This window comes from Schistocerca piceifrons, chromosome 3, assembly GCF_021461385.2.
Source record: "Schistocerca piceifrons isolate TAMUIC-IGC-003096 chromosome 3, iqSchPice1.1, whole genome shotgun sequence".
Taxonomy (NCBI): Eukaryota; Metazoa; Arthropoda; class Insecta; order Orthoptera; family Acrididae; genus Schistocerca; species Schistocerca piceifrons.
The window spans coordinates 278,266,889-278,291,826 of record NC_060140.1 but is presented as its reverse complement, the minus strand read 5'-3'; the positions used below and the strand labels follow the sequence as shown (position 1 = coordinate 278,291,826).

Below are 24,938 nucleotides of genomic sequence, written 5' to 3'. Positions count from 1 at the left end.
TCAGATCGTGTCCTCTTACTTCCTATACTACTACCAGCTGCCAGTTCCCAACCACTCTCCTCCCCCCTATCTCCCTTGATCCTTATGGGTTCCTTCCTTGCTTCCTACAACTGTGCCTGAAGGGCACAGATTTTCCTTTCCTGTTCACCAATCAAAATGTTCCTACCGCATACTCTGCAGTTCCAGGAGAGAGCCTCTTCTGTTCTCCCAACATTCTCCCCATTGCATCCACCCCCAGCGAAAATATTTCCTACAAGATTGGCAACAAATCCCTCTACTCATTACTCTATAACAGCTCCCACATTTCTCACTTATTGTTTGCAGTCAGACGCTTAAGAAGACACTTGAACACAATCTTTTCAAATATTTTTGAAAAAGCTGGCAAATATGAAACTGGTGGATAGTTTGATGGTATCTCTTTTCCTCCTCCTTGTAAATGGGCTTAACTTCAGCATATTTTAGCCAGTCTGGAAATGATAACAGAGTGATTACACAAATAAATTAAGATAGAACTGAACTCACATGAACACTTTTTTATCTACTTCATTGATATGTTATTATAACCACTAGAATACTTTGATTTTAAGGATTTTATGATGGGTGCTACTTCTTTGGGAGAGGTAAACGTCATTTCCATTATACTGATGTTATTTGTAGAGACTCATCTCAGATATTCCATTACACTCTTTACCTAACCTGATAACCCAAGCTGCCAGCAACAGAACAGAAACAAACTACTTGTTTAAGAGGTTTGCAAAACAACATGCACTTGTTACCAATGTCTCATTTATTTTTAGAGCTATCTGTTTATCTTCCTTTCTGGTCCATCCTGTCTCTGTTTTCATTATATCCCACATAATTTTTATTTTGTAATGATGTAATTATCTTTTACTCATAATAAAGCTCCTTACATTTCTGGATTACTTTCTTCAATATTTTGCAGTGTTGTTTGTAATGCATTACAGTGCTAATATCAGAGTTTTTCCTAGATAGTAGATACAGTTTCCTTTTTGTCCCACATGACACCTTTATTCCTTGTGTAATCAATGGTTTATTTTTTGACTTCTATTTGTTTTGAGTTACTTTTAGAAGAGAATAATTTTCAGTTGAGGAAGTAACGTTATTAATGAATGCTTTTTATTTTCCGTTTGAGTCAAAAGTATTGTAAATGTCTATCCAGCTCCTGTTTTTGAGCAATCTCCTAAAATTCTCAATTTTTTACTGATTTATTACCTTCCTAGCCCATTTACTATTGCTTTTGTGATAAGACTTTTTTTCCTAGATCTGTCTACAAAAATTTTGCCATAACAGTCTCAGAGCATTTACATACCCTAGTTACAAAGTTCACAGTAGGAATTAAAGTGATTGACAGCATTAATGATTGCAATAATTGTTCACTGACAAAGCTTTTCAACAAATCCACATTAAAATCACCAGAAATCACTATTTCCTTGTTTATTACTGTGAGGTGGGACAACAGAGCTTCCAGATGTTTTACAAAGAGGTTAAAGTTTCCTGAAGATGCTCTGTATATACTTACTATTATAAAGAGCTTATCACGAAATACTACTTCTGTCACACAAGCTTCTAAGTGCTGCTCTGAGCAAAATTTATTAACATCGCTATTCTTGAAATCAAAACAGTTTCTGACAAATGTGATAAGTCCTGCTTTCTCCATATTTTCTCTACAAAACTAAGGTTAAGTGAAATCCTGTAACATTTAACATTTCAATTTTGGAAATGGCCTTTTCCCACTGCTGTCTGTCATCATAACTAGCAGGTACATTCTTAGAGCAACATCATATAAACAATCTATGACTTGTTTGGATGAAATGAGATATAGAAGACATTGGTCTTCTGGCACATCAAACTCACTTATACTTGCCAAAATACTGTTAACCACACTTTTAAAAATCTTAGCAGCTTTGCCTCCTGAAGTGTCATGCCTATGACTGGGTGCCACTGGGCATCTGATGTTGGGTAGCATGAGCTTTGAGAGGTGAATGTTAACTTGATTCTTATCAGTTGTCCATGAAAAGTTTAGGTGAATAAGCCCTTACAAAATAGTTAAATCTACAATTAGAAGGGAGAGTGCACCATGGTCCAGGCCCCGAAGCTGCAGGCTTGATGGTCTGTGCGTAAATATGACCCTGCGATAATACGCTCTTAACTCAGGAACTGAGGTATGCAGATTTCTTTCCTTTCTCCCACAGCAAAAATCTCCATTTTATGGAGGCCATTCAAAAAGGATCACTTTGTATAAACACAGCCTTTTGATTATTTTCTCACACTGTAGTCAAATGTTGGGTACAAGTCATATGCCAATGTGAGAATCACTGACAGTGACAAAGTTACCATGGTGAGCAAATTTTAGGATAGAGAAAAATGATGGTTGACATCAGCTCATAAGAAATGATAGTTTCAGATAACATGGAGACAAACTAAGGCCCAAACACCAGAAAATTATTTTGTTTAATTATTTCTTTTATTTGGTTTCTGTCTCATATAAAAATTACAAGTAAAAATTTCAATAATTCATTCTGTGTTGTTATACATTTTAGATACACAAGCAAATTAGCCTAAAGACTAATAACTGAGGCATAGAGCTGAGCATACTGACTATAGCCATTAGGATATTACAAATATGTCAACAGTACAGCAATGTGCAGTATCACTCACATTACCATGATTTTGAAAAAAAAAGTACTTTCTCTTAATTTAATTGAAAATGAAGTAAAAGGTAAAGTATTGTAAGGTGGGAGGCCATGAATAAGTCACTTATTAATTAACATCTTGAGTGTCACAAAATCAGCATGTCAGCTTTATTTATCACCCATTTTCTTTTGTAATTTGATCACTTGTAGCAGAGGAGGAATAGAAGAACAAGCTTTTAGTTTCATAGTCTCAAGCTTCAGTGAGTACTGCTGCGTGCTGCTGCTACTGGAACCTCCACTACCGGTGAGTATAATAGTCCTTTCCTAGTTTGTACAGTTAACAGTGAGCAATCACAGAGTCCACAGAACACAACAGTTTGAGAAGTAACAGTGTTCTATTGGAGCCAGTACAGAACACAAATACACATTTGGTGCACTCTAGTGTAATTCCACCACAAATTATTAATAGATGTGATATTACATGACAGTCATAGTGCTACATCACTTGGTGCTTGTCGATTGTCTTGCACCTTTTTACGCCTTTTGAGGGTGCCTATAATGGTTAACATCTCCTGCACAGCTGGTGGAGGGTCCTCTTCTTTCTTGCTGGTAACTTTCTGTTGGAAGAAATATACATTCAATTAATGTCTCAATGTATTACTTTCTGGGAAAAAAATCCAAGCAGAAAGTAACTAACAACAAATGTTAACATTATAAAACAGGGCCAATAAAGAAAAGATTTTTTCATTCTTTCGCTCACACACAGTGCTCTATAAATCTCGTCATGAATAGAGATTACCTCCCTGAAACCAAATATTCTGATAAATTGTAGAAGATGTGGACTCTGGAATAACTCTGAACAGTCAAGATCACCAGCAAAGTATTTATTTAGATGACCTGTTTTGGTAAGACTCTTACCATCTTCCAATCTTCAACTTTCCAATTCATACAATGTCTGCCATAAGCACTTTGTATTGTCTCATATCATAGCTGTATGCGTAAGGATTGTGGAACACATTTGATGTCGGCACGTCATAATGAAAATAACTGTATATACAAAACATAATACCAATGCGCCAACTGCCAATGTTCATGCTCATACCATAGTTGAATACATACAAATGGGAAACAACTAGGGATGTAGAGCAATGCAAAAGTACAATGCAAAAACATTCTAACCAAAGGAAAATGAAATACTTTAATGACTTCAGACAAATGAAAATAATATAATGTAAACAAACTGTGTCTGTGACTAACTGAATAATTTATATGTTACAAGTAAATGCTTACCAGGGAATACATTAGTATCTGATGTGAATTCATATTGACTAAAGTTTGTGGATACATGCTGAGCTTCACATTCTGCATTCACAATGCTGTAAGAACAGCTTGCAAGTTACCCTGATCAGCCGTAACATCATGGCCACCGGCCTACTATCAATATAAACCCGTCCAGGCAATAGCAATGTCACATGGTGAAGAATGGCTGCTAGTCAGACACATGCATGGTGCATTTAGTATCAGTAAGCAACCTGTTCATGTGTGGAAGGGGAAGGTGCACACACTATCTTGAGTGTGATTGAGGACAGATTGTGATGGCCTGGAGACTCGGCACGGGCGTTTCAGAAACTGCATGATTTGTCGGGTGTTCGAGGAGGCTGTGGTGAGTGTCTTCAACACAAGACGAAACCAAGGTAAAATCATGTCCAGAAGTCATGGGGTTGGGCGGCAACTCCTCATTACAGATGTCATGTGCTGGGCAGACTGGCGCAAACTGTGACAGAACTAACATCAGACTTTAATGTTAGGCACAGTACAAGTGTACCTCAAAATACAGTGCACCAAACATTGCAAATGATGGGCGTCTGCAGCCGACGACCCATGCATGTGCCAATGTTAACACTTCAACATCAGCAACTACAACTGAAATAGGCAGATGACCAATGGCACTGGACATTGGCACAGTGGCAGAGAGGTGCATGGTCTGATGAATCCCAATACCTTTTTTGTCATGCCGATGGAAGGGCCCAAATCTGTCGTCTTCCAGGAGAACAGCTCCTTGACACCTGTACTGCAGGACAGAGACAAGCTGACGGCCGCTCTATTCCACTCTAGGGAACATTCACATGGGCATCCAAATGGAGCTAGTGCAAGGCATCATGACAGCCACAGAGTATCGTACACTGGCTGCAGACCATGTACACATATTCATGATGATTATATTTCCCAACGGCAGTGGTGTTTTTCAGCAAGACAAAGCGCCATGTCACAAGGCCAGGAGTGTGATGGAGTGGTTTGAGGAATGCAGTGGCAAATTCCAATAATGTACTGATCCCCCCCAACTTGGCAGATCTGAACACAATCGAAAACATCTAGGGGTGATCGAATGTGGTGTCAGAGGTCATCGATCCCCTCCCCAGAATTAGGTGACGTGTGTGTAGAGGTGCATGTCCACTGTTATCCATGCAAAAGGCATATTGGCTGTTAGGCAGGTGGTCATAATTTCTGGCTAATCAGTGTATATTGTGGATGAGACAATGGTAAGAGCAACATCTTCAGTACAAATGCATGTCAATTCTTTACCAGATTACAAATTAAATAACCAATCAAGTGAGCCTCTTTGTATGTCATGAAAACATTTTGCATCATCTACTTAATACTATGGACAATTGTTATTCTGATAAGAATCTTACCTCTGGTGATTTCAGTGTGAATCTTCCTCCTTTAATCTGATTGATGATTTCACTAATAGCTCCTGCAAAATAAAAACCATCAATTTACCAGTCTGTGGAAATGTTGCTGGTTTGTACAGTGGTGAGGGCAATATAAAATAGCGGAAGGCTTGCAATATTGAGCTCATACAACTGAAGGTTTTTAAGCTTTAATTTAAGAGTGATTCATGTGTAATATGAAAAAAGAAAACTGAGGAAATTCATCATTCTCAATTATCTGTCAAAATTCGTTATTCTAGTTAGTGGAAAGATTTTTTCCCTTGGCTTATTGTTTCCTTCAAAGTTGAATTATTTTCTCAAATCTATGAAACTCATGGCAACAAGAATGCTTGCCATAGCATTTTAATGGCAATGAAAAGTCTTGGTCATCTTTGGTAGTGATTTTTAGAGTACTCAGCCAGTCAATAGAGATATGTGACACTGCTATTTGATGTGCCCTGAAGTTCAAAGTTATAAGGCAGAAATCAGTACATAAACAGACAATATAATTGAAGGCAATTCCACTAATTAAACTTTATAAATGTCAACAACAACAAAATTATTATTTCATGAATCACTGAAACAGTATAATATGGAATAACAAATAAGGCACTTTACACTTCGTGTTCAGATATGGTACTTAAATTACTTATGTAGGTCAAACAAGTGGGAAAGATAAACAAACTACTAGAATAATGTGTAGACAATTAGAGTAAGAGTGCTTGGAATAGACCAGCATAAAATCTGCACTTCTGAATAATAACTATTTGTATCCCAACACGACAGTATTTAGTTTTTAAATATTTTTCTACATTCATGGGTTGGATGGTTCCCAGTTTCACCAAGGATACCAAACATATGGGAAATTTTACATCATTCACAATAACATGAACATGTTAGTTCCTTGCCTTAGCTTATGTGATGTACATTTTTACAGTATCCAGCCACAGAAAATAAATGCCCAATTCAAGAAGAAGAAATGTTCACCACATTACACTACAACAGAAAATAGCCCACATTTCTCAAGATTGTATGAGGCATATCCAGAAATTAAATATCCATCGAAAAGACAGTATATTTCTGAACAGTTTACAAATTTACATATGCAAATCAAACACTATTTCTTGAAATAGTCACCTCTGACCTTAGTGCACTCTGTTAGCCAGATAGTTTTATGTTCCGTGCATCATTTTTACATTGAATCATTATCATAATTATGTGTGAAGTGGCACCACCTAACATTACTATGGAAACCAAGTAACTGGTGCAACATTACTGTCAACCACCCTGGCATCACCATTAAGAAGCTGTCATTAAGAGCACCCTATAAAGGGATCACACCACAATTGAACATCTAAGCTGTCAGAGGGCTGGTCTGAGCCATTAGAGATCTGTGGACTGTGTGGCGAGTGTGCTATCTGTTCAGCTTAGGTTTTATTGTCATGCATTCTATTCATCTTAGCCTGAGCTTTGACAAGCCATCGACAGGACTCTGCTTTGGAATATGGCGAGTGTGCTATCTGTTCGGCTTAGGTTTTACTGTCATGCATTCTATTCATCTTAGCCTGAGCTTTGATAAGGCATCGACAGGACTCTGCTTTGGAATATGGACTGCAGATAGCTCACGTATATGTCTCTTGTTGTTAATAAACTGGAGTGAGTTGTTAGTTTTGTGTGTAACTCACCTTTTGCAATAGTGACGACGACTTGGAACCTGTGACATGTGTAAACTGGACTTTGAATGATTTTATGATTAGGTGAGAGGTTCCTTTTTTTCAGTCATGGAGGAACTACAACAACTACTAACACAAACTGTACATGATTATCACGAGCTAACAGCATTGATATTATGTGCAGTGCATTATTGAGTGTAATACATAAATCTTCCTCGCCACCCAAGTTTACAGCTTTCCTGTCATTTAACGAACTAAGTGAAGAGTGTGATGCTCACCACGAATGATTACAGTTATATTTTATGACTTGCCAAACTTCTAGCACTAAAAGACAAACAGCAATGTTATTAATGGGAAATCCCTAACTGTTTTAACTAATACAGAAACTAGAGTCATTAACAAATCTGGAATAATTTGAGTTGTAATAATGAAAATATTCTGGAGAACATAAATGGAATAAAGTTATTGCAGCCAGATTATAATTTTGGCAGTCGAGAAAGGTCTCAATCTTATCACACAGGGCTGCTGACTCATATGGATTGTGCACAAACTGCTATTTGAAATGTATGTGTAGGCAGAATTACACAGACTCTGCAATCAGGGATATTACATTACATCTTAGCCCCAAATGAGAAACTACATGTTGCAGAAATTTCTCCTTCTTTGAGGGAAGTGATATGAATAGTTGAAGCTTATGAAACTGCCCAGCACTCATGCAGCCCAGAGTTTGTTTATAAAAGAACTCATCATACCAGTCACCCCTCTAGCTGTATGCACAAAGGACATCACTATCTCTGGTGGAGCCCTTACCTGCTTCCTGGTCTGGATGACATCATAAATAACTACACCAGCAGCAAGAGACCATGCCAATGGCAGTATTGGAGCCTGGCTGTAAAGACTGCTTCCTTGACCATGCACAACATGTTTCAAGTGCAGCTAAAAGGAGCACTTGCATGAGACACGTGTTGTTTTCTAGTTTCAATAAAAGAAGTTACTGTTTGAAACTAAAACAAAGGGTTTATTTTCATGCAGAACAAATATAGCACAAACTATTACAAAATCTTCTGTGCTTTTAGATCTCCAAAAAACATCATGCATAGCAATGGCCATAACAATGGCACCAAAGAATGGTTTTCTACTAGGGGCACAGATTCTAATTCCCAATTTCCATCACCCCCACTAGAAGCAGTATTTCATCCTACAGTTCATTATGTTTGTCACGTCTGCAAGCATTCCACCTGTCGCAGTTTGCTCCAATGTTATTTCCTCTCAATCAGTTTTTTTATCTGATGGAATGATGCCTCATGTGGTATTAATGTACTTTGTGTGACCTCAGTATCCACTTGTATTTGATAGGTCAACTGTATATTTATTGCAAAACAATAATTTAACTGGGCTTTCTTTTGGGGGAAGGTGTTATTTCTCTTTGTACTGGGTGGTTGTAATTAAACTTTCACTACTTGAGATGGCCCACATAAAAAATGAGCAATTGTAGGACAATTAAACTTTGTAGAAACATTTTTTAAGGACATGTGAAAGAGTAATACTGAATAAACCATTGAAAGAAACACATTAAAGTTTCCACATGAGAGGGTTCAAATCTGGTGACCTTCGTGGTTATGCAGTTTGGAATAATCGGCCAATGGTTCACTCTGCTCTTGGGAAACATCGAGAGCCAACTGTGCCACAAATTGTTGTTAAGTTACTGATGCCATGGCTGAGAATACCAGACACATTGTGCAGCCTTCAAGCAGTCTGTGTAACAACAGTTGAACATTCCAAGGTCCACCATTCGAAAAGATCTTGAACAATTATGAAATGGTACCCGTACAAACTTCACATTATTCACTAACTTTTGCAGACATTCAAGTAGACTTTGCTCTTACGTTTCTTGCAACGGTTGTAGTTGACAACACGTGGCCTTGGAAGATTCTGTGATGAAGCACACTTTACACTCACTGAGACAGTTAACACTCACATCTGTCACATTTGGGGATTGTCACTGCCAATGAACATTCATGAAGTTCCCTTGTGTAGTAAATGTATAACTGTGTGGTGTGGCTTCATGGCACAGTTCAAGATTTTTCTTTGAGGAACTTGGACCCCAATGACCAAGGACATGCAGTGTGAATGGCACATGTTACTGTGATCTGCTTCACCAACATGTGAGGGGCTTTGGACACAACTGTTTTGATGCCCAATGGTCTTACACCTCACATTGCTTTTGGGGACACCCTGGAGTTGGGGTGCCACACTCTCCACACCAAGGGACTCTAGCAAATGCTTGGCACAAATCCCAAATGGTCTCGTTGCCCTGGGACGACTGGAAAAGAGACGTTCCATAGGCGGTCGGGCAATGGTAGGGTATGCAGGGGGAGGTAGGACAGGCAAGGAATTTACACACCTGTCGCACCATGAGGAGTTTCCGCCGGATGGCGAGTGGCGGTTCCCCTGCCCCAGCACAAAGGCTGGGGATGGGACTGGTACGGAAGGCACCAGTGGCCAGCCAGATACCCTCATGGTGAACTGCGTCAAGAATCTTCAGATACGAAGGCCTCGCTGACCCATACACGGTGCATCCATAGTCAAGACGTGACCGGATGAAAGCCCTATAAAACTGCAGCAGACGTGCCCGATCTGCTCCCCAGGACCGATGGCTCAGACACTTCAAAATATACAGTGCCTTCAGGGTCCGCACCTTGAGGTCTTTAAGGTGCGGCAACCACAACAACTTGGAATCAAAAGTGAGGCCCAGGAACCTCACAGTGTCGCTAAAAGGAAGAATGGTGACCCTCAGACACAATTCAGGGGAGGTAAAAAGACATCAAGAACAATTAAAATGAACACACACATTTGTCTGCAGAAAGGTAAAACCCATCTTCGCAGTCCATGCCTCTAATCGCTTTATCATAAGCTGCAACTGCCGACTAGCAGTGACAAGACCGGAGGAAGAACAGAAAACAGCAAAATCGTCCACAAACAAGGAGCACTGGGCAGGACTCCGGATAGTGGACATGATACTGTTAATGGCGACGGCAAAGAGGGTGACACTTAAAATGCTTCCCAGAGGAACACCATTCTCCTGCATGTACAAATCAGATAGCACATTACCAACCCAATATCGAAAGAGGTGGTGGGAAAGAAAGGACCGAATGAAGATTGGGAGATGGCCACGAAAGCCCCACTGATGGAGTTGATTGAGGATAAGGCGGCGCCAAGTAGTGTCAAACCACTTATCAATTTCAAAGAATACAACTAGACAATGCTGGTTACGTAGGAAGGCCTGCTGGATGGCCGCCTCAAGCAGGGTCAAGTTGTCTATAGTTGAACAACATCTCCGAAAGCCACACTGAGAGTGGCTAAGGAGCTGTCTGGTCTCGAGCAGCCAAACCATGCGACAGTTGACCATGCGTTCCAACGTCTTCCCAACACAGCTCATAAAAGCAATACTCCGATAACTACTGGGATGCGTTCGGTCCTTCCCCAGTTTGAGGAGGGGAATCAAAATCACCTCCCTCCATGAGTCAGGGAACGTGCCGGATAACCATATCATATTCAGTGCCGAATCCAGTTCCCACATCGTGAAGGGGCAGTTGTAGGGTTCAGAATTTGGAGACCGGAAGTCCAAGTGACTCCTCTCGATGGCAGTGCGGTAGCGGCAGAAATCTGGATCACAGTTAATAGTGGCGGTAGATTCTGCAAAATGCATGGCCAGTGTCTGGGCACTGTCTCTCGGTGCCATGAGGATACATCCCTGATGCAGCAATGCTGTGACAGGTAGTTGGCTCGTTTGCCGGAAATCCTCCTGATGGCTTTCCATACTTTCGTAGAACTAGTGGAGCGGGAGATGGAGTTCAAGAATGATTGCCATGACCGTTGTTTGCTCTCTTTAATCACTCGCCGCACCTTGGCCCTTGCCACCCGAAAGGCCGCAAGATTGTCAGCTGAGGGATGGCACTTGAAGCGGCGCAGAGCTGCACGGTGGGCTCGGATGGCTGAGCAGCACTCAGTGGTCCACCAAGGGACAGGAGGCCTCTTGGGATGACCTGAGGACTGTGGAATCGACAATTCAGCAGCATGGGAGATCATGGTTATAACATGGTCGACCCATTCGTGGATGCTGGCACGGTGTTCCAAAACAGCCAGATGGCTGAAAAGTGTCCAGTCAGCTCTGCAGAGGTGCCACCTGGGCGGCACTGGTAATGCTACAGCCTCATCCAGGAGGCGAATCCAAAGGGGGAAGTGGTCACTAGAATGGAGGTCAGCAGCAACCTCCCGCAGAACAGAATCCGCGAGTGCTGGAGAGCAAAAGGAAAGGTCAATAGCTGACAACGACCCAGAAGCAGTACAGAAATGAGTGGGAGCACTAGAGTTGAGGATGCACAGTTCTTCGGACGTCATGAGGCTTTCCAGAATGCGACCCCTGGGGCAAGTAGTCGTAGAGCCCCATAAGACACTATGTGCATTGAAGTCGACCAGAAGGAGAAATGGGCGGGGGAGTTGGCTAATAAGGTCTGTGAGAGCCTCAGAGTCTATTGCATTCTGAGGCGGTAAGTAAACGGAACAGATTGTGAGCCTCCGCTCCACAAGAAGGTCAACTGCAACTGCTTGCAAGTCCGTAACGAGAGGGGGCTCAGATGAGTGGTGCATGTCACAGACAGAATCCGCGACACCACCCTTTGCCCTTTCCCCCACCAGATCATCTTTTCGATACACAGTATAGCCCTGTAAAGAAGGAGCATCAGTGGCCCGAAAATGTGTCTCTTGAAGACATAAGCACAAGGGGCGCTCTCGTACAAGGAGTTGTAATTCGGCCACATGTGTCCTGAACTCATTCAGGTTCCACTGTAATATGTGAGCCAGTGATCAGTGTGGCTGAACTTTCACCCTGCCTCTGTGCTTTGGAGGAGAGCTCGTAGTGGCCGGAGATCTATTCCTGGGGTGAGAAGATCGCCCCCGGTCAACACCAATGTCCATCAGCTACGATGGTAACCCAAGGGAGATGTCAAACAGTATGATGGCCTCGTCATCGGACTGACCCTGACTAGTCTCCTCAGGCAGCAAAACCTTCACGTTCGGCGTCTTTGTCTTGGGGGGCTTAGAATGCAGAACCTTGTGAACAGGTGGAGCTTTACTCGCCTGGGCAGAAGGTGCCATAAGGGGAGGGGCAGGAAGTACCCCAATGTCAGCAACCATGGCCTTGTCCGATGTTGTGGGGAGAAATCCAGGTTGCAAAACAACCGCAGCAGCACAAGTGCACTGGCAAACGCAGGTATTAGTGCTGACACTAGCAACCTCCGTTTGTGTAGCAGCAGTGGCCATCTGTACCGGTTTCTGCAGAGCGGAAGCGAAAGATGTTGTAAACACAGGAGGCTGCATGGCCTTAAAGAGCTTCTTGGCCTCACCATAGGGGATGCGCTTAGATGTTTTGATCTCCTGTATCTTCCGTTCCTCGAGATAGATGGGGCAGACCTGGCTCCAGACAGGGTGACTCCCAGAGCAATTCACGCACTTCACAGGTGATGAACAATCGGCTCCTTCATGGGCAGGCTGACTACATTTACCACAAGTGGCTATCCCATTGCACCCCAACGTAGTATCCCCAAAGCGCTGACATTTAAAACAGTGCATTGGGTTGGGGAAATATGGCCGTACTGGCAAACGTAAGAAACCTGCTTTAACATGCTCTGGGAGTCTCGTGCAACTGAACGTGAGAATAAACGAGTCGGATTTGACCAGGTCCCCATCGACTCGTTTCATAATATGCTGCACGTCAACAATACCTTCATCAGCCCACTCAGATTTCAACTCGTCTTTGGGGATATCCACCAAGTCCCTACATGTCACAACACCCTTACTATAGTTCAAAGTGGAGTGGAGCTCGGTCTAGATAGCGTGCTCTCCGAGACAGGTTGCTTTCCAAAGAGAAGCGACGTGACGGGAACTAGAAGTCTCAACTAACAGAATCCCAATGCGCAGTTGCTTCACAGATTTCAGTGTTCCTGCAATTCCCTCAAGACCCTTGTGGATGTAAAAGGGAGAAACCCTCTCAAAGCTACCCTCCTTCCGTTTGACAATCGAAAACACATTCTGGTTATCAGCATGTGCTCTCTTACGACAGTCTGATAAATCTCTAGTAACACCAGGTGCTGGAGGACTCGCAGCACGAAGTCGCTTTTTCGATGGGGTGTGTTTTCCTACCAGTGACCCACCCAATCCACTGGTAGGGGGAAACGTAGAGGTCGAAGGGTCCATTGTGGTCCCACGAGCAGTTAGGGAACTAAAGGCATGCTCAGACAGAGCCCCGTGTGCCTGAGTATGCCTTATACAACTGGGGTGCGGCAGGTGCCCCAGAGGTTGCCCGCTTGCGACAGTTCCACCCCAACAGCCATGCATCTTATAGGAGTGCAGCACACCGTAAGATTGAGCGGTTTTTATAGAGGTTGACCTTCCTCGCAATCCAGGCGGTCAAGCCAAGATTACCATTCCCCGCAGCACACAACATTCCACCGCCGTGCCATACGGTGAGCGCTGAAGCATGTCCGGGGGTTACGGTGACAGGAGACTGGCGGCGCTGACCAGTCCCCAGCTCAGGACCCCGGGGTCACCAAGCCCATATTCAGCAAATGAATGCTGAGCCCCTTGGGTCCACTTTAACACTGTGATCACTTGGTTGATGAAGTTTATACATTCAGTTGATTAATACTTTTTGCTATGGCTATCCATTTTTCTCTATATCACAAATTCTACAACCTTTATAAGCGAACATGATTGAGTGGCACTGTTGCACAATTTTGCTTATGGAAAGTAAATCTGTACTCAGTTGAGTTACGCAGAATACATCTGTCACCCTAATATTTGTCTTCTCTCTGCCTGCTAGTGCTTCAAAATACATACCATCAATCCCTTTAACAGGTTAAGTTCTCATCATTAGCCATGACAGCTTGTCAACTGATCACAAACTGTGTGAAATTCAAATCACATGAGGGCTTTGACATATATGCTAAGGCATCAGGATCTATGTGCCAGTCTTCATGTATAGCTTTAACTAATGCTGGTACCATTAAGAATGTCTTATAACTTGTTCCTTTGGTGGCATATTTTCCACTCATTTTATTTTTACTGTCACAATTCTTAGCTATGTACCCATATTTGTTACAGTTGTAATGTCTCAAACTCTGGGAATAGAGTTGGATCATTTTGGTTGTCCTTTTTACTTGCCACTCTCACCCCACCTACTTTGATTTGGTGCATATGCTGCCACCACATGTTAGCATCAAAAACTCTCCCTTCCAGGTTGGTGCCCTCAGTGGAGGCCCACAAGTTCAGACATCACCCAACTGGGACCAACAGGGTGGTCTCCATCTGCCATGATTGTTGTGAGCTGCAAGCACAGACTTCTGCAATGCCAACATCAACTTCACTTCTGCCACAGTGGTCAGCAGCCACAGCTACCCCCACCCCAGTGGTCTTCCTGGTCCTGGTGAAACTCATGCAGCTCCCATTGAGTCTCAACCTGCTCTAGCCTTCACAATGATGACCACGGACACTGATCTCCCGCACTTTGCAGCAGCCGCTGCTGGGGGGAAGGAAGGGGATGTAGTGGCGCCACCCGACATTACTATGGAAACCAAGTAGCTGGTGTAATGTTACTGCTGACCACCCTGGTGTCACTATTCAGGTGGCGTTTATCATCAGTAGCACCGTCTGATGGAGCCATATCAGAAACTGGCATATAAGCTAGCCTAGGGCTTTTCTGAGCCAGTCATGGAGTGGGCAGTGAGTGTGTCACCTGTTGGTTTAGGTGCTAGTATCACGGACTCTGTTTGTCTTAGGTGAGCCTTTGATGTAGCATGGACTAGACATTGGTTTGGAATACAGAATAGGTTTGATAAAGGACAACCTTAATGTGGAATAATGAATTATGTACATCACTGTTCTTTTTGAACTGTTGTCAGTTATTTACAACAGACTGCATTAGCGAATAAATATACAGTGAAGCAGTAGTCAAAATGCCTTATTCCTTAAACAGATGTCTACAAGATAATAGTGGGTGAGCACCACATATTATTCTTACTGTACAGCATGTGTTTAATCGACTAAGATTTTCTTTCTTAAAGATGAGTTACAGCAGAACATTATTCTGTAGGACATTATTAAATGATAATACACAAAACATGCTAGCTTACTGGTTTGGCTGTTAAGATTTGCAATGATTCAAAGTGTAAATGCGGCTGAACTGAGTCATTTTAGAAGTTCAAAAATGTTTTTCCCACTTTTCAGTTCTGCTCAATATGAACATCTACAATTTTTGAAGTTTATTCCGCAGTTATTATTTCCTCACTGTGTGTAACATTTATCATTGGTGTAATACATCTACATGCGCAGAACTGAACATGTGTCTTCTTGAAATTGAGAGTGAGGCAAATTGCAGAAAACCACTAGCTGAAACAGGGTCCACAGCCATGACAAACTTCTTGAAAGGAATAATTTTCCTGCATCAGCTGCTATTCATTTCCACTTTATTTTTATTTTGTGTGCTGCGACATTTTAGTTATGTAGCCATTCTCAAGCAACTAGATACATATCAGAAAAATATAAGTAGAATACAAATTGCAAAGCTACCATTCGTCATAGTCACCAGAATAAAATCAGACTAAAAACAGAATAAAAAGTATGTTTACAATGTTTAACCCATTAACTACACATATTTTGGCTTATAGTCATTTCCATGGGCTGTTGTGGTTGTCCTGGTGTACAATAAAGTAAATAAAGATGATACACTGTGTAAGGACAATCAAAATATTAAGACACAAAGGAATTACAGACATTGGCTGAGAGCGGGCATTGATTGAAATCAATGGGGAAGGTTGGTAATTTGTGCTGGACCGGGCGTTGAACCTGGGTCTGCACCTTATTAGGTAGATGCGCTGACCACTGCGCCATCCGGACACAGTGGTCAATACAAGGCAGCACGGACAACCCTAGCATGCCTCCTGGCAGACCCAAATTCTTAACCTATCCTATGTCCCTTGCCCATTATTCTCATTACCTGTGGCATTTCACCGATTCGCATAAAAGAGTGTGAGCCTGGTGTGCATCCCCACTTTGCCTTAATTCATAGTGGCTGTTGGATCAAAATGGTGTCTGTTCTTTCAGATACGTCTGAAAGAACAGACACCACATACATATAATTAAGGTGAGGATGGCCAATGATCTCTTTAGTGTGGATGCACACCAGGCTTGAACTCTTATCAGAATTGGTGAAATGCCACAAGTAATGATGATAACAGACAACACAAGTAATGAGGATAACAGGCAAGGGACACTACATTCATAGTGTGCGGATAGGTTGAGAATTTGAGTCTGATGGGAGGTGTGCTAAGATAGTCTGTGCAGTTGCAATGACCACTGTGTCTGAATGGCTTAATGGTCAAATCATCTGCTTAGCATGCAGGAGACCTTCGTTCAAATCTTAGTCCGGCACAAATTTTCAACTTTCCCCATTGATTACAATCAATGACCACTCATAGCCAACGTCTGTAATTCCTGTGCGTCTGTAATAATGGCTGTTGGATCAAAAAGAGCAGGCAGAAGTTTAAAATGTCATAATGAAATGGTTTGTTGCAAACTGTATGTAACAACTGTTGCAATGATATCATCAGAACAACTTACAATTCAATACTATAGTTTATGACCCTTGTACATATGATTAACTGAGAATAATCCTTCTTTCTTTCCCTTCCTAACACTTATGTTAACACAGACCATAGATACAGCGTACCTGGCCACACACATTTATCTTTCCCTTGCTTGCGACGAGATGTTGCCGCACACAGATCTATGCTCCCTGAAATGTAAATGGTGTGGCTGTGTGCTACTGTTTATACTGAACCAAATATCATGGCTACAGTTTTCAAGCCCATTAATGTGGTTAACCATTTTATTATCTTACATTGGTTGAATTATTAAGTGCAACTCTTTGCATTCTTTTGGTTAGATGTAACATTATCCATTGATTGGCCATACTATCAATTCTACAAAACCTCAGTTTATCTAGGAGGATACTCTTGACTCACACAGTCAGATAGGTCAGCCTGTTTGGTTCATTATTTGATGGCACTCTGGACCTCATCATTGGTAGAAAACCCTTTTCCACCCATAAACAACGTCAGAGGGGTGAAAAGATGACCTCATCATTGGTAGAAAACCATTTTTCTCCCATAAACAACTCCAGAGGGGTGAAAAGATGAAAATCTGAAGGTGACACTTAAGGGCTATGAGTAGGATCATTGATGATGTTCCAACCAATTGAAACCAAGAGTTGCTTTGTGGCATTGGCTGCATTGGGGCATGTATTGCATGTAACAAGTACATTCCCGTCATTAACATTCCCCCTCTTATGTTCTGTATCATCATCTATAGTTTTTTAGGGTGTCACAATACTGCACAGATTAACTGTTTCCCCCTGGAGCAAAAATTCAATGAGGAGAAATCCCTTCACAGTCTCAAAAGACAGCGGCCATGATTTTTCCGACTGAAACAATGGGTTTGAAATTTTTCACTTATGGTGGAGAGAGATGTCACCACTGCACTGATCGTCTTTTCATCTCAGGGATGTAGTTAGCAACCCCCCCCCCCCCCCCCCCCAACAATCCAGTGTCAGTCACAATAGAGTCAAGGAACCATTTACATTCCATTTCGAAACACTCAAGAAATTCCCTTGAAGGTGTGGTTCTGTTGACTCTATATTGACCTTGGAGCTGTTATGGTACCCACTTAACACACAATTTTCAAAAACCAAGATCTGGAGATTCCTAGAAACATTTGATCATCTCGTCCGATGATTGCCACATATTGTTTCTTTGATCCCATTCACCATCTCATTGGTCATGACAGAAAGATGCACACTCCTTTGTTCATTATAAACATTCATTTTGTCAACTTCAAACTCACAACACCAATTGTACACATTATTATGATTCATCACACCATCCCTATAAATCTGGAAAGGCACATTTCCCTCTGCAAGAAGAAAGAGGATTACTCTCCTCACTTCACAGCTGGCAGCACTCAGAATAAAGACACTCATTTCAATACAGCACTACAACAAGAGTTTTCCACTGACTGAGATAAATGAGTGTGCATTCTTCAGCCAACACTTTTGGCTTGAGTACAGTGCTGCCAACTTTGTCATAAATGAAAAAATCCCTTAAACGTCAGAGTCACAGTACTCTTACTTCCTGGACATGCCTGGAAATGAACCAAGTGATATTCATATTATTTATCTCAAGTTTCTCTCACTAAATCTGATCACTGACTGCTGTTCAAGTTAACTAAAGAGCAGTCCTGTGCACCTACTTTCCTCCAGCAACTGCCAACATGTAAGTCTCTTCTTATGATTAAAGTTAGTTCAACCCAGCTCCAGAAATATTAAGGCAAGTGAATCTACACAATGAATCCCGAGCTAAAAACAAAGGAATGTGGGACAGAAATAAATGCAATATCTAAAATAAGTTAGATCTCTGAAGAAATAAATGAAAAGTAAAATCACTAAAAATAATTTAAAAAGGGTGCAAAACAGCCTTTTGTTGTTAGCCAGAAAGAGGCCTAAAGTTCTTAGAAATTCTCTGCAACAAAAGAAATAGAGAGTCATACTGCATTGTGGGCTGAGAGACCCAGAGATGCTTTAAGGTCACATGGAGACCACAGCACTGATAAATTGTGGGAAACCTATTCAGTCCTTATATTTTTTTGAATGCATTATTTTACTTTCAATTAACACCTGACGATGGCATATAATAAAATTCTGTTTCACTAATTTAAGCACTAACATATGCTATGTGATCACTTCTGAATCATTATTGGGCAACACAGTCAACATTAAGTAAGACATTAAAATTATCTATCTCATTCAATCTTATCAGCTCAATTAAAATAGTGATAACACTGTTTTCAAGTAATAATTCTGCACCATAAACTTGAAATAAAGCTTTTTACCATTTCTGACTTAGGTCACGTATATACTGAAAGTGACCAAGTGATCACGGCATTCTGCTCTTTATTTTCACTAAGTGGAAAGAGTAAAGCAACCATTGTTCCATTACCATTGCTCAAATTAATGGCAAGCAGACCTCCTAACGCAGACACTAACTTGTGCAGACTATATTGCAATTAATTACAGATTATTACAGCTTACATTTAAGTAAAACATATCACAATATACAAATATAAAATATAGACTTCTTGAAGGAACAACACCACAGTTTTCAGCCGGACAGCAAAATGTTGCGACAAGCATTTTGGCTAAGCCTCAGCTATGTCATGCGTAGTGGTTAAAGCTGAAGATCTAACAATGTATTTCAGCAGAAAAGAATGAGCACAGTGACGCATCAGCATGGGTTGGTTGTTAAAGTATGCAGGTACATTTTACCAAAATGCGTTGAAGCAGCTGTGTCTGAACCTAGAGTTAGTAAAAGGAACATAAAAAAGGATGGAAAAAACAGCACTAAGAGCTAGATTTCTTAATTTGGAAGAACAGCTGTCACACTTTGGAAGTGTTCTGCTTGTCCAACTGTTTCATTGAGCAGCCTATGTTACTAGTTACTAGTTGCAAAGTGACATAAACATGGAGTTTTAGACGAGCTTTGTCAATAATATTCTAGCACAAATTTGCAATAGTGCACAGTAGATCACAGTCAAACAGAGCACATAGATAAAACTTTTGGCAATTAGTTATGCATAAAATATGGTTTAATAAAATAAAATTGCATTGTATGTATTCTTTAAATGATCAAACATACAAACAATTATTTGTCAATCACCTGTCATTTTCAGTGCTTTAGATATACTGAACAATCATGCCCATGTAATTGTAAACAATATTATTATAGTCAATTGAAATCTGCTAATGATTAATTTTCCCCCAAGAAAGTAAGCAACGTGGCTGCAAAGCTCCTGATAGTGTAGGGCCTATAGCATGTGCTAAGTGTGCTATTTATGCTACGTGTGCTGTAGAGATGAACTACGTCTGGGAAGATCCTGAAAGACAGATTCAGCTGCCTGACTGGAATGAGTTTTCTTCCTCCACACACAATGGTCCCTTTCCTCACAGTGTGTGAGAATTGTGTCCGAGATGTAACTGTTGAGTGTAGGTAACTGCAATATTTGTCTATAGTGTGGTGTCATGTTTGTGAGGTATGGCGATACGAGAAGGGAGAGGGTGAAACCGAGCTGCCAGCATGTAACATATTCTCCTAGAATAGCACAAAAGGAACACTGAGCTTATTGTTGCCATCTGACAGATGGATTGATGGATCAACAAGTCACCATCAACAGTTTCATATGCCCTGACTCTGAGAGGCAATGTGAAGAGGTTTCGAAATTATTCCAGGAGATTGATAAGTATCCTACAAATTAGACATGATAACACAAGCATGTATAATTTGTTATGCATTAAATTAATGTAAATAATAAGTAAGAAAGAGAGAAAAATGTCTACAAGTAAAGCAAAGTAAAATGCAAGTTTTCTACAATAATGTCAAGAGAACAACTTAAAGTGTAGACAATCACATGGAATAACAATTTCGGAATAGGATTTTTGATTGTAAATGTTGTTATTTCTAGCTCCTTACTCATCCCTGTCTGTGTCTCCCGGTGAAGGTGAAGCATGCAGGCCGACTTTTTCTGTCAACACTACCTACCCTTCCTGTCTATCAATTCTGCTAGTTCCTTTCTCACTTCTGTGACACAAAGAATTAACTTCATAGTTCCATAAGCTCAGGAGCTGGCACCATTTTCTATACATATTCTGCTTGGTCCTGTTTAAATAGCTAATGACCATGTGGACAGTTCCTATCACTTTATTATCTCCATTTCTGAATCCCACATATTACACTATAAGTGTAAAAGTGGGATACAACAATATATCTCAGTCTTATAGCTTTTTACATTGTTCTCATACAATCTTACACACTAACCTGAAGATGCAGCAGCAGGAGTGTTGACCTTACGTCCGAGGATAGTAGCCATGTCACCAACTGGATCTTCATTTCCATTGTGACTGGAAGCCACTGTTGTGCAGTTGCCTCCTAGACATGGAGGAAGTGGCAAAGATGTTGGTGGAGGGGGTGGGGGAGGTGGAGGGGGAGGGGGAGGTGGAGGGGGAGGAGGAGGTGGAGGTGGTGGAGCTCGCTTCAGTTCCTCTATTTCATTCTGTAGCTCTGTCACTGTAAAACAAAATACAACATAAGACACAGCAAAATTTAGAGAGAGAAAAGGGAGTAGAGAAGGACCAGGATGCGAAGAAAACAGTTGTAAGTGCACAACAAAGGACCAGAATAACATGGAATAATTTAGTTAGGAGAACCACCTTGGATAAAATAAAAATCAAAAGCCTTTTGATTATAAAATGTTTTCGCGGTCTCCAAAACCGTATTTTAACACTTTTTTACTTTTTCTCCTTCATATATGCTCCTTCCATTGCTTCCCATATGACTTATGTATGTCAGATGGCCATGGAAAGTGTGCAGTGAGCACTAACATTGCACTCATCTTTGCAGCCCACCAAGCCTGCCATTATAGAGCATGGTCTTCACTGGACATCAGATGGAATATAAGAAAATAATAATTCTGACTACAGCAACATTGCTTTGGGCCTTCATTATTAAGAAATCTGTACAGATACACACTAAATAAAACCTTATTAATCATGACAGTTACTATCAATTAGACAACACAAGGAGTCCCACCATTTTCACCAACTGCTACTGGCGTAGACAACACAATATGCTGAAGGCTGCAGTGAGTGGCAACTCATTGGGCAGCTGAGTTAGGAAACAATCCAACAGTATCAGATTGCAGAAGTGGTGATAGAATCCTGTTTATCATTTAATATCACCTAGTGATGCCACAGAGCTCTACAAAATGAAATGAGCATGTGAAATTATTAGTAAGGAAGGCAAATGGAAAACTTTCTATATTGGATGGATTTTGCATAAGTACAGTGCATGTGTTAAAGAATATTCATGCAAAACTCTAGTGCAACTTCTGCTCAAGTAGAGATCGATTGTTGGTGATCCTTATTGAGTGCCCCCTGCCCATTACAAATTTAGTGTGTGGACAGCAAGTTGTAAATGTGGGTCTCACAGGGAATGTGCCAGAGATAAGTCCCTGCAGTCACAGTGTCGTCTGTGTCCTCAATGGCTCAGTTGGATAGAGCGTCTGTCATGTAAGCAGGAGATCCAGGGATTGAGTCCCAGTCAGTCATTTTCAACTGTCCCCATTGATATTTATCAACACCTGTAAGCAATTAATGGTCTGGATTTCATTGTAATTTCATTCATTTGGACATGCCTGAAAGAACAGATGCCATCTTCATATACAAGGGTAAGTCAATTATTACCTGAAATTTAGTTATATTTTTGTTTATTTTGGTAGTACTGTCATTTTACATTGATAACTCATGCTTTGTTTATTTGTTGTTATATCTTTGCCATTTTCAAGCTGCTAGGTTAGTTTCGTTATGGATGCTGTACTGTTAATCATGGCTGCTCCACTGTCTATTTGCAACAAAGGAGAGCAATGTTCAGTGATCCATTTTTTGTGGTCGGAAGGCGTATCAGGGGGCAAAATTCATCGAAGACATTCGGTACAGTAACAGAACAGTGTTTTGCCACAACAGAGTGTCTACAAATGGATTGAAAAAGTCTGAAATTGTCGCACAAGTGTTACACACGATGAAGGAGCCAGACAACTGTTTACCACCACAAATGAAGAAACCATTGGGCTTTCATGTGAAATGGTTCTCTTAGACAGACGATTAACTGTTGACGAAATGGCACATCATCTGCAAATTAGTCATGGTTCTGCCTAAGAAATCATCCACAACAGACTTGGGTTTCATAAATTTTGTGCAAGATGGGTCCCAAAACAATTCACACAGCTGCATAAACAAACATGCTTGCACATCTGCAAAAAACATTTGGATCGCTATGGTAACGAAGGGGACAACTTCTTAGACAGGATCATTACTGGTGAAGAAACATGCTTCCATCATTATGAGCCAGAGTGTTAACGGCAGAGTATGGAACGGAAACATCCAAATTCACCATGCAAGAAAAAATTCAAGACCCACCTGTCTGCAGGAAAACTGATGCTTATGGTTTTTTGGGATGCACAAGGTCCAGTACTGGAACATTGTGGAGAAAGGGGCATAACAATAAATGGTGTATGTTACAGTGAGATGCTTACTGCCAGGCTAAAGCCTGCAATTCGAATCAAATGCCAAGGATTGCTGTCAAAAGGTATTGTGTTGTATGACAATGCCCGTCTGCATACTGTTGCGCACACTGCTGAAACACTCCAGAAACTCAAATTTGAAGTACTGGATCATCCACCATATAGTCCTGATCTTGCTCCTTGTGACTGTCACTTGTTTGGTCCACTCAAACAGGCATTAAGGGGCCATCGATTTGCCTCGGACGAAGCAGTGAAAGAAGCGGTGCATTCCTGGCTCACAGCTCAACTGAGAACCTTCTTTTATCAGGAAGCTTGTACAGCGATGGACCAACTGTGTTGAAACACAATGAGACTATGTCGAAAAATGATGTTCTTGTAAGTCCCCTATTTGATTACAACAAAATTTTATAACTACTTTGCAGATGATAATTGACTTACCCTCATAGAAAAGCTTACTGGCCAATGACCTTCTTCAGTGTGGATGCACTCACATTGCTCAAACTCTTACGGAAATCAGTAGACAGGCTGCTGCAAGTAATGAGTATAGTGGCTAGGGGCACTACAAATGTAGAGTGTGGGCAGTAAGATGGAAATGTGGGTCTCACGGGGAGTGTGCTAGAGATAAGTCCCTGCAGCCGCACCATCCTCTGTGTCCTCAATGGCTCAGTCAAATAGACCGTCTGCCATGTAATCAGGAGATGTTGAGTTTGAGTCCCGGTCAGGGCACACATTTTCAACTGTCCCCATTGATATTTATCAATGCCTGTAAGTGTTAATGGTCTGGATTTCTTTGTAATTTCATAACAGGTAAGTACTGAAAATCCAGTCCAAAAGTTGTGGTGGCATTATAGAGCCACAAAAGTAATGCTCAGGAGGCTTATATGGGAATCACTGAACGAAAAATGACTGTGTTCTAACAGACCATTTGGATAAATTCAAGGAACTGGCAAATTCAGATTTCAGTATGTATCTGCTAGCTGTACCATATAATTTCCAGACATATCATGAGAATAAGATAGGGCCTGTCCAGATATACACAATATCAAATGAGGTTCTCTCCATCATCTAGAGTACAATGACTGTCGAATATTTATTTAGGTGCAGATGCAGTAACTCCAACTCCTTATCCAAGTTGTGGAAGGTGGGTAACAACTCAAAGTTTTGGATAACCTGTAGGTGCAAGTTTTTATGGAGACACTGCCCCACAAAATCAATACAAAAATTGTGGTGGCCTTACAAAGCCACAAATACTATTTCTAATGGAACTCTGTTGAAGTCTTCAACAGAATTAACATGAGAGAGAATAGTCTACAGTTTGCCAGAGATGATGATGGAGAGATAGATCTCCAAAAGCTAAGACAGACATCCCTACAAGAAATTTACTATCCACAAGACCTTGAAGGTCACCATCTCACCATCTGGCTACCATGGCAAGAGGCATGTAGACTCAAAATACCCCAAAATAGTTTTGGTGCAGATTAGGACCTACAAGCGATGAATCTGACAATAAATGTGGAGTATCACTGGATAAATCCCGGGATTTGTACATTTCACACGTGCATTTGGCTAGTACATTTGTGATGGGTGGAAGAAGATATCAAGTAACTTGATAACCACATTCAAAATTTGCTATGAAAGCCATGATAACTTCATCACAATTT

At 41.2% G+C, this 24,938-nt stretch overlaps 1 protein-coding gene across 1 annotated transcript in view; it reads right to left on the bottom strand.

Moving 5' to 3' along the window:
• Positions 1-2,494: 2,494 nt before the first annotated feature.
• LOC124788364 (shootin-1-like) overlaps positions 2,495-24,938 on the bottom strand; it is a 291,408-nt gene continuing 268,964 nt past the window's right edge. The window contains exons 10-12 of the mRNA XM_047255628.1: positions 21,018-21,266; positions 5,348-5,409; positions 2,495-3,271 (exon numbers count right to left, since the gene is read on the bottom strand). Of these exons, the coding sequence (XP_047111584.1) occupies positions 3,143-3,271; positions 5,348-5,409; positions 21,018-21,266 (440 nt within the window). The 3' untranslated portion in view covers positions 2,495-3,142. The remainder of the gene's footprint in view (positions 3,272-5,347; positions 5,410-21,017; positions 21,267-24,938) is intronic.